Source organism: Pempheris klunzingeri, chromosome 3, assembly GCF_042242105.1.
Source record: "Pempheris klunzingeri isolate RE-2024b chromosome 3, fPemKlu1.hap1, whole genome shotgun sequence".
Taxonomy (NCBI): Eukaryota; Metazoa; Chordata; class Actinopteri; order Acropomatiformes; family Pempheridae; genus Pempheris; species Pempheris klunzingeri.
The window spans coordinates 6,635,368-6,650,355 of NC_092014.1; the positions used below are offsets into that span (position 1 = coordinate 6,635,368).

The window sequence follows — 14,988 nt, forward strand, 5'->3', positions numbered from 1 at the left end:
AGTCGGTCCGCTGAAAGGCTGGAGAAGATCACACGATCAACAGATCCCCTTATGACATCATAAAGGGAGCCAAATCTAAACAGTGTGTTTTCACACACTTTTACTGAAAGATGGAGCAGGAGAAAAAGAGAGAGGGTGGTCTTTTCTTTTACACTAAATCATTAGGGGACACATATTAATGTTTCTGAGACATTAAAAATGGCATTTTACATATTATGGGGCCTTTAAGATATTGACGTTTGACATCAAGTGTAACATTTTAAATTATTTGCCTCTCTTAGTAAATAATGGTTGAACACGTACCACAGTTGTTCTTTTTAGATATCAAGGAGGGCCTTGTGAGGGTCTAAGTCGACGAGGATTCAGCCCCTCTCCCACCCCAATCATTTTCAGACAGTCAAAATTTCACGTGACTCATAAGTGCTAAGTAATGGCCAGTGAAAATGATCATGTTGCCATTGCGCATCATGGAGGTGAAATGCCATCAAATTTTGCAGGAATGCTGTGACTTGAGATGTGGACGCATTGTCTAAATTTGGACAAAAAGGACTGGCAACCCCAAAAAATGGCAACACGCTGAGATGAAAATGACAGGATATCAATAAACAAATTATTAACTTTTTACAGAGTGGTCTGTTAGACTTTATGTATCAACTTTGCTAAAGATTGGATTAAATTTGTAGGAGTGGTGAAAAAAAAGGGTGAGAATATCTGTGTAGGTGGAAATAGTTGTGGCCTATTTGGACAGATTGGTGTGGAGAAAGAAAACTAATTTTTAAGGCCTTGTGGTTACATTGTTTGGGTGCTAACTTTATGCAAGGATAATGAGGCCCTCCTGGGCTCAGGAGCTTGAAGTCTGTTAAGTACTTTTGGACATATCCATCTAACTGACACAAAAACAGAACTGAAAACAGACTTCTTGGCAGAGGCGATGAGCTTTTCAAAAACTGTGTGATATCCATGTCACTCCAGGTCTGTGCTAATCACATTGTGTTCAAAGATGTCACTGCCTTGGTGAAGTACATAACTACTCCTTATTACTCATCAGTACGACTACAACTGCACACTAATGCACTGAAGCACCTCGCATGACACCTGAAATGCTGCAATTTGAATAATTCTGTCATTATGGTTTTTTGTCTGAGTGTCCCCAATTTGTCGTAATTGGTTGTATTTCACCGTCTGACTTGTGACTTTTTTTTTCTACTATGATTTCATCAAACGCCTGTATGTGTGTATGTGTGAGTCTTTGGAAGTGTAGATAGATGCCATGTAATCAATTTATACATGGAAAAAGGCAAATCATAATAACATTTGTTGAGTACATAGTTATCATGTTGGCAAAAAAAACACAGAGCATCACTGGTTTGCACATTCAGTATTTTGTTACCCGTCTATTAACGAGGCGTTTCAGGTTTCTGTCAATGTGTTTAGCAGCTGAGAGGGAAAAGAGGAAGTAGAGCAAAGTAGTCTGTGTCTCCCCCATGTGTTGGTGAGGTTGAACTGAACAATTTGTTTGAAATTTGCTGACAACCTGCTTTTCCAGATCTCCACTATAGAGCAGTTAAAATAACAAGCGGAGATATACGACCTCTAGGTTCTCCTTTCGATGGATCCTTTGTTCCCCTGCCCTCGGCGACTGATGACAGAGTAACTGAATATCAAGCTCTTTGAAAAGGAAAGAGGGATGGTTAAGGAAGTGAGAACAAGGCATTTGTTATCCGAGCAGGCACTGCGATAGATAATAGCTGAAACTCTCAGGTTTTTCCACTTCATTGCACCTTTTCTTGAGGCTGGAGCGAGGCAATTCATAGAAATATCACTTCTGAGAGTAAAGATTATCCTGCACTGAAGTAAGACCTCATCAAGCTGGTCATGCAGGGAGCCAGAAAAAAAAACAGTGAATCCAACTGGTAGGAAATCAAAGACAGCTTAGATAAACGCTTGTATTTTCTTTAATGTCAGAATTGTACATGGACATCCCATTGGATTTGCACTTCTTTTTACAATATGTACCACATATAACAGCACCTACATGTTATTTACACACATTACACAAGATTGTATCACAAAGCAGTGTGTGGAATTAGCAAAAACAAGTGTCCCAAGCCTTGCTGAACCATCAGGCTCAACAGTGCATGAGTTGGCTAAACAAAATAAAAATATCACAGCCATCTTCCCCTACAAGTTCGCAGGCAGCTGTCCCCTGTCATTTTCTAGGTTTAAAGCTGAAATCACAACTGTGATTGTACAGGGTTGTAACTCTATCTTCAAGTACAAGAGACACAGCGATGACAACGCACCACTTTAAGTTCTCATCATCGGGCCAAAAGCAAACATAAAGTAGGCAAAAATGCAAGCTTTGAAACACTGTTAGTGCTCATAATGCAAAAACGCAACAACCAGTATTCAGTCAAATGCATTTTGATGCTGATAGGAAAACAATGTATATTTTGAGTATTTGTAAAAATGACAAGACGACCTATGAGTAACAGTGTGATTAGAAAATTGTTAATAAGAACGCTGGACAAGGGAACTTAGGGGCTGACTTTTTTTTTGTTTTGAAAATGCATCTTGCATCTCCATCTCTTGTCACCTCCCTACTAAAAGTGTTGGCAAACTCTGCCTGTAATGATAGTCACCATTATCTGCGTACACTGGACTGACCTGCTTTGTGATAAAACCCTGACTTGGGCTGCGAGGAGCAACTAAAGAAAACAAAATAGGATGAATTTAAGTAAAACAAAAATCGGTAGTGGGTGCTGGATTTACCAGAACCCTGCATCCACCAGCACGCGCACACACACACACACACACACACACACACACAAACACTCAGTCAGTCACTCTCTCACACACACGCACACACCCCCACACTCACTGTTGCACAACAACCAGAGATACTGTAGCAGCTTTCTCAAAGGCAAAGACAAGTACAACACAGTAAGTGGCAGTTCTGCTGTCAGATACGCAAACACACAGAGCAGCAGCAGAATGAGATACACACGCAGACAAGAGCTTTGAGTTGAGCCACACAGCGGGGAGGTGGTTCAGCCTCCCGATGAGTCCAGGTTTCAGTCCAGTCTTGTTTGGCCACCACTCCGCAGAGGAGGAAGAGGAGGGGGAGGAGGAGGAAGTACGCTTGAGGAATGAGGGGAGGAGAGCTGCAAACAGTAGACAACAGCCCGGTTCATCTGATTATTGGATGTGAAGCACAAAGGAGCCCGGCCAAATAAACAATGTCTAAACGCAACATTCTGCAATTTAAGGAATTCAAGTGTGATGTGTGCTTGCTTCGGTATCAGATCTACTGTGGGCAAACAAACGTGAACAGGAGAGAAAAAAATCTGAAAAAGCACAGAACACTACTATGGAGAGGATGTGTGAGACAACAGAGGGGGGTGAAAGAAAAATTAAGAGGGGGGAAAAATATGCGGTAGGTAATAGTTTAGTTCCTTTATTTGTAGCATTGCAACTAAGATGAAATGGAGGAAGATTTCAATGGTTGGCCAAGGCATTAGTCCTCATTGGCTGTCCAGTCGGCCACCAAGGAGAGGACAGAGGAGGGATTAGTGGCGTAGGAAAAGTTCAGAGCATCCTGTTACGTTTATGAGTAGGTGAGTCTGTGATGACATCACTACAGGGGGCAGGGCCTCGTTTACGATTGGCTGTGGAATCCAAATGGAGCGCCATCTCCTCAGCGATGAAGGTGTTGAGGTCCACATCATGGAGACCATTCCTACGGCGGCTGAGCGGCTGGGCAGGGTGAGTTGGGGAACCAGGAGGCCCAGAACGCACAGAAATGCTTGCCATGGCACCGCTAAGGCCTGGAAAGTAAAAAAAAAACAAAACAATATGACGCCAAGGCAAACTCTATGAACTCTACTCCATGTCTCATTTTTATAATGCTTCTTGCTGGGCATGACATCTTAACCTACCGTGCAGTGCTATGGCTTCTCTGAAAGGCTGCAGGTCGGTCTCCACAGAGCTGCCCGTCTCTGGGGCTGATGGCCGGCTTGCAGACACCATTGCAACTCTGGGCGGGGCGCGAGCTGTCCGAGGAGGTGGAACTTTGCCACACAGGAAGCTGATGAGGTCCTCACGTCTGATAGTTCTTCTGCGTTTCTTAACCCATGCAATCACATCCTTGTTCCTGCGCTGGTGGCCTAAGTGGATGCCCAGGTCATAACTCCGTTGACGGGCCTCAATACTCTCTGGTGACACATAATGACAAATGTTCTTAATAAATCTGGAGACCACAATCAAAGGTCAACTGCACCAATCTCACTTACATGTGGTATGTCCTGGACGCAATACAAAATGCAACTAAAAACAGACAATGAATCACAAGATGAGTAATGGTCAAAGTTGCTTATTACTTGCCTTTGTATAGGTTAGTGACGGCTGTGGCTGCATTCTGGAAGGGCACCCAGAGAGAGAGGCCTTGCTGCTGACATACTCTATCTGAAAATGAAATTCAAAAATCAGATTAGACTGTGATACTTAACAATGGCACAGTTCAAATTCAAAGTTCCTCTTCTCAAAATTCCTCAGTCAGAAATGTGCTGTAAAATGGGCAGTGATATTTTTAGAAGCAAGCATTTCAAACTCCTTTAGAGACCTTAAGACTTCCAGAGAAAAAAAATAATTGCAATGGCCTGTATGAAGAGTACTGATATGGAATAAAGATGTCAATTAAAATACAATAATCTTTTCAGGGTTTTATCTTGACTGCAAATCCTTACATCTGGGGGCTGCCCATAGGGCTCCCTCTACAAATGATTCACTGGTGTTACATGTTGAGATGTTACAGCTGTGTTACAGTCTGATCATACAGTGGAAGCAGCTTAGAAGCAGAGGAATCTTGCCAAGTGGGATTTCTAGACTAAGTGAGGGATAATGACAGCATTTGACAAGTGGCTGAACAACAATACTTCAAAATAAGGCAGCTGTAAACAACACAATAAAAGCCTGTCTTGAGCATTTATTTTATTACCAGTGAATTATTTCATGCTCAAATCCAATCAACCATGATGTAACCATTTTAAATATAGACATTTTAAACGGGGGCCACATTTATTTCCCGTTTTTAGTGTGTGTGTGTGCTATAGCAGGGGCTGACTGGCAACGAATTACATCCCAGTAACAGGATTTCAGTGTAAGATTATTGTCCAGGACATTCCTCGGGACAGAAAGACACTTAAGCAAGATCTTTAAACTTAAATCCTTTCGCCATTTTGTTATGAATATTTACAACAATGCAGTCATCAGCAAAACTCCCTTGGATTATGTGTTGAAATAAAACGTCTTTGTGGCGATAATTATCAAAATCTACCACACCACTGCGCCGATTATCTATCGCAGCGTTTGACCGTCAACAAACGAGTTGTTTTCAGTCGGCAAACTCCTCCCTGTATATCGCCATTTTGACGAGCTAGGTAACTGTTAACGGGTGAACAAAAACATTTTAGCGTGGGCCATGTTAAGCCCAAACAGGAAGAATAAAACAGCTGAAAGATGTGGAAAAACATCCTGCAAAGTTAGCCGGGATTTAGGGGGGAGGGGTGGCTCTTAGCACGACTGCTTATCAGTCGGTTGATCCGCGGAGGACGTGTGACAGCTCGGGCCAGACTGAGCCCGATTCAGCCCTGCTGTCCCACATTCTGACACGGTGACCGGCTGTGGCTGCTAGCGTTAGCATCAAGTTCACGTTAGCCTCCATCAGCTAGCAAGTGAACGGGGTCACCATATGGGGATGGGAGCCGCAGAACCATCGATTTAACACACAATTTGAAAGAACACACATTCCAGTGTCACCCAACACAACAACGGAAACGAACACTGCCGTTTGTGTTGGTGAGAGACATTTGCGGATGGCTAACGATGTTAGCCTAGCCAGTGCCCTTTGTGTCTCTCTCCGCCCAGCGATAACGCTAGCTAGCAGGATAAGCTCTCATTAGCATTAGCCCTGCCAGCTAGCTAGCTAGCTAGCTTAACTTGAACTTCGTTGGTACAGACCTTTGTAGAGCTGTGCTACTGCGGTGGCTGAGTTCTGAAAGAGGTGCCACAGTTTCTGTTGGCTTTGCTCCGTCTCCTCTTCGTTTGGATCCCCCTGTTCGGCCTCAGCTAAACACTGCCGTTCCCACTTGGAAAACCAGTGTTCGGGGCCGTGTTCTTGGATCTCCGCTTCTCCCTCCTCCTTCCTCTCCTCCATAGCTAACGTTAGGAGCTAGCTAGTAGCCTATAAGCTAGACTTCGAGTGAAATGTTGGATTGTTTGGTCTCCGGAGGTACTTCACTGTCTTTCTTCTGTATTCTAGAGAAAGTGCGTTACATAACCCTAACAATCTGTTTAAAAAGAAAAAAAGCAGTCGCTGTTAGAGTCGCATTGTGAACATTTTAAATTCCGCCCACACGCCCAGTGTAAAGCACACCAACTAAAGAACGCGATGACAACACCTAGGAATTTCTGGAACTGACCACGCCCACTTCCCCAATATACTAAAATACGATTGGCTGCTACGATATTTGTAGGCGGTTCTAAGTGTCAAACACGAGGCCTGATTGGACAGTGGCAATGAAGAGAAAAGGTCAGAGAAAAACAACGATGATCCCACCCAGGAAATTGTCTCTAGCCAACCGTGCAGCAACATGAACAGCAGGGGGCAGCCGCACCATGGAAATGTGAGTCACTGAAATGTGTGGTCAAAAGTATAAGGATACTCTGTTTACTGTACAAACTTATTATGTACTCTTACTTCTGTATACTCTTAGTCTGATGCTTGTTTCATTGTGTTAGCTGACCTTACTTTAGATTCAAGATTATTGCTTTTGCTGAACAGTGGCAACTGAGACCAAGTGGCAATTACTAAATAATACTAAACACTAAAACCTACTGTGACAGTGTCACATGAGGTGAGTAAATGGATTCAGAGATGTTACTTATGCTCCCGATATTTACCTTAAGTCAGCTAACATGACCATCATAAGTTACTGGTCATACCAGACCAATTAAGGCTGTCGAAGACCTGAACAAGGGTATATTTTTCTGCTCATTAAAGGTCTTTATTTGTCATGTGCACAATAATTACAGTTAAATTTCAGCATCCCTTCTGCATTGCTCAAACAATATGTATAACAAATAGAAACACACAAGTAAAAGAGAAAAGAATCTTATACAAAACACAGGAATTAATTAATTATACTAATTAATTATAGTAAATATGAAACTGATACTGTAAATGATACTGTGGTAAGAAGATTGTGCAGTATAATGAGAACTGGTAAGAGCAGATGAGAACAGGATGTAGACAGTGTACTAATAAGTAATCTATATAAAGTTGTGATGATTAAATAGATTAAAATATACGGTTGATTTGAGCTGTTATTTCAACTTTTCATTTCTAAGAAGGGACAATGTATTTTTTCTTCTTTCAAAAGTTACATAATGTAGCTTTAAAGAAAATCTTGATCCCACAGCACATGTGCTTCCAATTATGTGGCAGTGGTTTTGGTGAGGACCCTTTCCTGTTTCAGCACAACAAAACCAAGCCTATAAAGAAATGATTTTCCCAGTTTGGTGTGGAGGAACAGGACTGACCTCAACCCTGTCGAACAATTTTTGAACTGTGAGCTAAATATTATAGCCCGACCGCACCAGTGGCTGAATAAGAGCAAATCCCTGCTGCCAGTTTCCAAAATGTTGGTGGACAGACAGACCAGAACTAGTGATCATGTTTTGGTCAGGGTTCATAAAATGGCCCATCTGTGCATATGTCAGACTCTGTATTAATGCTGCAACCTTGCAGCTCCCCTATGTCCCTGAGTCCAGATAAACAGGTACTGACAATGGATGGATGGAAAACTCTTAAGCAGCAGTATAGTCTGTTCAGATTTGAGTGGAAAGTTCAATGTCACACTATTTTACAGCCATAATTCTCTAACCTCTGGGAGTCCAAAGATCAGACTTTATAATCATCATTTTATGACAGTCACTTACTGATTACGTGCTCTTTCACCTGTCTCTCCATCGCTCTCTCAGTCAGACTGTACAGGTCTAACTCTTCTCCTCTTTGTTCTCCCTGCTGGTAACTCTTCTGGTTTTCAAGATGTCCAAGGGGGAGCAGACTGTTTGTGGTGTTGAGGAGTATTTCCAGGAACGAGGACCCAATGTCACATTCAGCAACTTGCACTACTGTGTTCAGGAGATGAGGTTGTGTTGCAAGAGGGGTCCTGAAAAATACATCCTCAAAGATGTGAGGTAGGACATGATACTTACCTGTCAGTGTGTGTGTGTGTGTGTGTGTGTGTGTGCACACGCCATTACATCTAGCCAGCAGCTCTGGGTGGTGACTGATGGCATGCTAGAGCCATGGGATGTGACATAGCTGGTGCTTCTTCACTGCTTTTCATTGCGTGTTTTTATACAACTACTGTATGTACAAAGCTACTTAGTTTAAATGTTTTTTTGTGGCCCATTTAATCAAACCTGTCTATCTGTACATTCATTTTAAAGGTCAGTTTCATTGTGTATTGTTTCATTGAAAGCTATGGCAAGCTGAGGTCTAAACAGAAAATCCAGAAAACAGAGTCAAAGATGTTCTGGCAGCGGTCAAATCCAATGGAAATACATTTACATTGTAAATGAGTATTTTTCCATGGTATTATCATCAGAGCTTTTGGCCAAGGCCATTCAAGCAACACACAGTGAATTAAATCAAGAAATAAAAGCATGAATGACATTCAAAAGACACCAGATTTGATGATTTCAGTTTCAGTGCTACTTTTTTAATGCTTCTATACTTATTATTGTCAAACTAGAGCAATGACGTCATTTTTATGACATATATTCATGCACATTGATGTATATGGTGGCCTTGAGGCAACGTTTTCCAGAGATTTAAGATCATACATCATGATAACACTTAGGTGAAATAATAAAGAAGTATTAGAACAGTAAGTTAATGGTTTTATTAACAAAATACTCCCAGGTGTCATCTAGTTCACCAAGTAATCCTTTTTGATTTATATTCTAAAGGTTTATCTTTGGCAGTTGAACAGCATATATGTACAGTTACACTTTATCACAATAACTGGACAGAATTAATTCTAATCATTCTTCTATCATTCTAAATTGACATGACTTGTTTTTCTGGCTGGTTGTTGCAGTGGTATCATGAGGCCGGGGATGAACGCTATCATGGGCGCCACTGGAAGCGGTAAAACATCGTAAGAAGCATGTTCATCTACATGCAAACACACAGACGTTGTCTCACACACGTGCACGACCCCAGCCACATGATTCTTTGTTTTTATTTTTTCTCTTTCTGTCAGACTCCTGGATGTAATCGCAGGCAGAAAAAACCCAGCTGGACTGAAACAAGGCACAGTTTTAGTGAATGGCAAAGTCGTTACGTCTGAACTCAGACTCAGCTCTGCCTATGTGGTTCAGGTACACAAATACAAACGTACACACACACGCTCTGACAATATCACTGTTTTGATTCCTCAGAGTAGTTTGTGTCTACATAACCCATGTGCTTCCAGGATGATATCCTGATGGGCACTCTGACTGTGAGGGAGAACCTTCTGTTCAGTGCCAACCTCCGTCTCAAACCTCAGCATTACTCCTCCGCTGATAAAAACAGCAAAGTAGATGCAATCATACAAGACCTGGGCCTGACGGACTGTGCAGACACTAAGGTACAGGGCAACATATACAAGCTGATAGCAGCATATCACTCAATATACAGCAGTATAAGAGAGACTACTGTGACGTCTTACTTATCTGAAACACTGCTACTTTACTAATATCTTACTCAGTTAGAAAGTTGTTCATAAAAGAAAGTATTTTATAAAAAAGAAAAAAATTGATTAAAAAAAATGAAGTGCACAAATGGGAAAAAACCCTATTACTCCTTTCATGTTCACTGACGAACTGTGAATGGTTCCATTGCTGTCCAATGTTCCATGTTTGTATTTTATTATGATGTTCTGTATTTCAACAGTAAAGTCTGCACCTTTGGACGAAAGTGGCGCATTTAAAAGTAGAAATACTGACATTAGTATAGCCCAAAAAGTACACATGCGAAACCAAGTTCCTCAGTTTTATTAATAGGAGTATTTTTCACCTTCTGCTGTTTAGCTCATCAGAAAAGTTTCTTTGTGTGTGTGCTGTGTGCAGATAGGGACGGAGTTTCTGCGTGGCGTATCTGGAGGTGAAAGGAAGAGGTGCAGCATCGGGATGGAGCTCATCACCTCTCCTTCTCTGCTGTTTCTGGATGAACCGACCACCGGACTGGATTCTAACACTGCAAACTGTATCATCGGTTTGCTGCATAAGTACAATTACTAATTAACCTCACGTTAGACAACATACTCTTACACACAAGGTACGAATGACAACTGAAGCACATAAAGCTGCTGAAGATGCTGGGTCAAACAGTGGCAACGCACTGTTCACTGTAAGCTTTGATTAACATTTAAGTAGGTTAGACCAGGCCATTACTGGTGCTCCTCAAACAGACCACATCTTCACCACCTACAGTTGTCTTTGTGTTTGTAACAATTTAGATGCAAACAAATGTCCTTATGTGTCCAGACTGTCCAGAAGAGGTAAGACTGTGATCTTCTCCATCCACCAGCCACGCTACTCCATCTTCAAACAGTTTGACCACCTGACTCTGATGCATAAAGGGGAAGTGGTGTACGCAGGAGCAGCCGGCCATGCACTGGAATACTTTACAAACCTTGGTATGTGTGTCTTTGTGTGTTTACTATGAATTTTGTAGATGTATTCTACTTCCTTAATTTGGAGTTAACAATGAACAGGTTGTCTAGATGGTAGATAGATCTACTGTTCTTTTTAAATTCTCACATACTATATCAGGATATTATTTGTTTTTATAAAGGAACTTATAACAATGGTGCATGTGTTGTGGATACAATGTGTGTGTGTGCATCTGTGTGTTTTTCTACAGGCTACCAAATCGAGTCCTTCGACAACCCTGCTGATTTCTTCATGGACGTCACAAACGGAGAAGCAAAATCAACATTAGAATCACTTACTGCTGGTACACACAAAACACACACATATACTACTACTACTACTATTTGTATAGTACCTGTCATACACAAACAAAGAAATCACCTGCACCAACCGACATAAACTGAACATAAAACATTTTAAAAACATAAAAATACATGTAATGCATAAAATGAAGTAAAATACAACAGCATAAAAGGAAGGCATTGGTGCATTATTGCAAAGGGAAGTCAAGGAAGTCATAGCTAAAAGCTATAATGAGTTTTTAGCTTTGTTTTAAAAATACTGTAACTTGCATTTGTTGCATTTGTTGCGCAAACCTGTGTTGATAAAATCGATTAAGTTTGTTCCTTCAACCAGATTTAACCATATTTTAGAAAAGAAAAGGTTATTATGCTGCCCTTATCTAAAACATGGTGATGTTTGATGGCCTCTCTTTCTCTTCCCATAGCAGATGGTAAAAATCCACTGGTAACCAAGTACCGCCAGTCCCAGCTGTGTCAGAATATGCTTGAAGAGTTGGACCATGTGAACCAAAGCATTGCTGAAGGTGGCAAAGATCAAGACAAGGCTGCCGACTATGCAACCTCTTTCCTCTATCAGGTTGCTTACATTCATGAACTATATGAAATAATTTAAATAATTTAATAAGTTAGAATCTTGTTATGTCCCCGGGTTTATTGGCTGTGCCAGCCAGCTGTTATATCAGTGCCTTTGCTACTTGCTGAATGCACCTGTTTATAAATGTCATCATAAAAAACAATTTCCTCTTTTCTCTGTGTGTGTATTTGTGTGTGAGACAGATGCGAGTGGTGTGTGGCAGGACAGTGCGGAACACCCTGAGGAACCCTCAGACCTCTTATGCCCAGTTAGCTCTCAACATCTTTTTTGCAATTCTGGTGGGACTTATTTACTACCAGATGCCCTTAACATTGCCCGAGGCTATGCAGAACAGGTACAGTACACACAGCCTGCAGCATACCAGTCAGTTTAGTTTTCTCTCAGTCTATCTCTCTGCACACTCTTTGCATTGCTAACGTGTCACCTTTCCTCAGCCCACCTCAAGGCCAAAATACAACTGTACTACTTACAACTACATAATGAAAATACAAGGTTTTCATAGTACATTATTGCAAGGCATAGGCAGGAAAATGTGGTGACAAAGCAAATGTGAGCTCAGACTGCAATAATAGTGACCTGGCCTGTCGATGGCAAAAACTAAAAACAAGAAGAAAAAAAGGCCCATGGTATGATGGCTGAATTCAGTTTGAAATAGTAAATGAGATAAGAAGTAATGATATCAAGATGTGGAAACAAGTTTTATGATGCCATTTTAGTTTATGGGGATAAAAGCAGGATGACGTTTTCTGACTTTATGCAATCAACTCATAATCAGATCTCTCTCTCTCTATCTCTCCCTCTGTGACAGGAGTGGGGCGTTCTTCTTCCTCATCATCAACATGGTGTTTGGGAATCTCTCTGCTGTTGAACTCTTTATCAATGAGAGGGCGATCTTCGTGTGAGTGGAAGATAAAAGCTGGTTGTGTACGTGTTAAAGTGCAGACTTATGCAGAAGGTGCATTACGACAAAGATGTTTCCAGTTTTTCAAGTAGTTTTCCAGTAGTTTTTACTGTAGCGGGACAGTGTATGTGGGTTTGAGTAAAAAATAATGTTTGTCCATGTTTATTGTAATGATGTCCCCCAGTGCAACAGTGTGTCTCATGTATGTGTTTTGAACAGTTTGTGCCACAGAGGAATAAGCTGAAAGGCCTCAGCTATATCACACATATTAGAATAATCAATTTATTGTTGGTTTTAGGTTTTAGTGAGATTTCGGAAAATATTGAATATTACAAGCCCTTTGACACTACTTTTATCTCCATCGATTTCCAATAAATACTGGCAACCTTTTACAACCCACATGTTTTTAACTTTATGTTTCTTGACAGTCTGTGCTCATGTTTGTTCCAGTCACGAGAACTCCAGTGGATATTATCGCACTTCCGTCTACTTCCTGTCCAAGATCTTTGCAGATCTCGTCCCCAACCGGATTATCCCCATCTTTGTGTTTTCAGCCATCGCCTACTACATGATGGGTAATTCTCATACAAACCAGAACAAACCCACCAAGAGTGCACACCATACTCTGTTATGCAGATTAGACCCTGATGTAGTCAGTTACCAGTTTTATGTGTCCACCCTCCAACCCTTTCAGGGCTGAAGCCTGCCTTCGAGGCTTTCCTGTGTTTTGCCCTGACCATGTCTCTGGTCAGCCTGGCAGGAGTCGGTCTGGCCTTCCTTGTCTCAGCTAGTGTATCCTCCTTTGCCATGGCTAACATCCTCATTGCTCTACCTTTTGTTTTCATGATGGTGAGACACCAAGACAGATATGTTCTTTTGAAGCTATATATATATACATTACTTTTCACAAGTGCACCATCTCCTCTCTGACCCCATTTATTCACCCATTTTAGGTCTTTGGTGGTTATCTTGTCAATCTCAATGGCATGCTGACCTGGCTCTCTTGGCTGAAATGGATCAGTATCTTCAGATATGGACTGAATGTAAGAAATGGAAAATAAGCAGAAGGGTGTGGTTGTGAGAATGAGATCAGTGGGGTTGAATTTATTCTGTCTTTATCTGTAGCGAGGAAGTTGTTCAGCCTGATCTCTTTGTCTCTCTCAGGCTGCATTCATAAACGAGATGAGAGGACAGTTGTTCTACGCTAACACCACCATGTGAGTGCAGTACCATAGTCACTCCTTGAAATACAATAACCTGCACACACACACACTCACACACACACACTGAACCTCTGTTGTCTGTGCTGCAGTATCCCAGGGGAGCTGTTCCTGAAAGCCCAGGACCTCGACTACTCTGTGTGGGGCTTCTGGCAGAATCAGGTGGCTCTGCTGGGAATCATATTGGTCTGCATGTTTCTGGCCTACATACAGCTGCGACGAGTCAACCGCTGGAAATGATGTCTGTCCATCTGTTTATGCATCCATCATGCACTGTCTTTATCTTATTTATTTAACAGCCCTCAAATTAAACACATACCATAATAGTGGAGAGTTATTATTTTACATGTGTATCATATGTAATTATTTAATTCATTGCTTAAGATCAAAATGTTCTTTGAACATTACACATGGACTCACTCACTCACTCACTCACTCACTCACTCACTCAGGCTCTTACATAAACAAACACACGTGTTGTACCATTTTAATCCCAGGTAGATAAGCTGCTACTAGGCACACCTTGTTTGTGCACGAGGGAATGTACAGTAAGAACCATGCCAATGTCTAAGTCCTTACAAAGCTACTTACAGTGAGGGAGGCAACATAATCTACAGTATTCTGTAGATCTTTTCTTTAAATATCTTTCTGTGAGTCTTGTCATTCACAAGACAATCACATTTCTTAATTCTCCAAGTAAAAATAATGCATTTTTCAATGCTTTAAGCTAGTGCCTTCTAAGTAATGCCTTACAGAAACAGTGGAGGAATTGTCATTATATTTCACATTATCTATATTTGTATTTAAAATACCAAATCCTGCATAATTGCAAGTTTCTTAAATCCAAGTTTTGCAAAGATATTATACTGACAAAATTAATTTATTGACAAAGTATGGATGTAAACTCATTTGATGCATACTGTAAAACATAACAGTGGATAGAAAAATCATGTTCCACCACTCTGATAGTATACACACATACATACACATTCTGTATCATCTTGTGTACCAGCTGTATGATGTTTGCACCGAGTGAAATATTCAAACCCAGGACTCCACCATTACACTCAATGTTACTTTGGATGTCTTTTGCATCAATTTACCCACATCCTGCCCCCCAAAATCAGCATATGTGGACAAACATAAAATTCTGTTTCAGGGTTTGAATAATGTTGTACAGCATGAGTTTAAAAGGACCCAGAC

General features: G+C 41.1%; 2 protein-coding genes across 3 annotated transcripts; one reads left to right on the plus strand and one right to left on the minus strand.

Annotated features, from left to right (window-relative positions):
• Positions 1-1,937: 1,937 nt before the first annotated feature.
• On the minus strand, positions 1,938-6,423 carry hapstr1b (HUWE1 associated protein modifying stress responses b). 2 transcript variants are annotated; one of them, XM_070827964.1, is made up of 4 exons: positions 6,019-6,423; positions 4,384-4,464; positions 3,939-4,214; positions 1,938-3,827 (listed from the first exon to the last, which is right to left on the minus strand). In XM_070827964.1, the coding sequence occupies exons 1-4, from the start codon at positions 6,212-6,214 to the stop codon at positions 3,589-3,591; spliced, it is 792 nt and encodes a 263-aa protein (XP_070684065.1). In that variant the 5' UTR covers positions 6,215-6,423; the 3' UTR covers positions 1,938-3,588. The 2 variants fall into 2 exon arrangements, with proteins under 2 accessions (XP_070684065.1, XP_070684066.1); XM_070827965.1 differs by having other exon boundaries at positions 3,939-4,210; positions 4,380-4,464.
• Positions 6,424-8,039: 1,616 nt separating this feature from the next.
• On the plus strand, positions 8,040-14,031 carry abcg2b (ATP-binding cassette, sub-family G (WHITE), member 2b). The gene is made up of 15 exons (XM_070827958.1): positions 8,040-8,259; positions 9,168-9,227; positions 9,333-9,450; positions 9,546-9,701; positions 10,183-10,340; positions 10,600-10,751; positions 10,979-11,071; positions 11,495-11,646; positions 11,847-11,998; positions 12,473-12,562; positions 13,016-13,140; positions 13,260-13,414; positions 13,519-13,608; positions 13,730-13,782; positions 13,878-14,031. Exons 1-15 carry the CDS (start codon positions 8,108-8,110, stop codon positions 14,023-14,025), a joined length of 1,854 nt encoding a protein of 617 aa, XP_070684059.1. The 5' UTR covers positions 8,040-8,107; the 3' UTR covers positions 14,026-14,031.
• Positions 14,032-14,988: the final 957 nt, after the last annotated feature.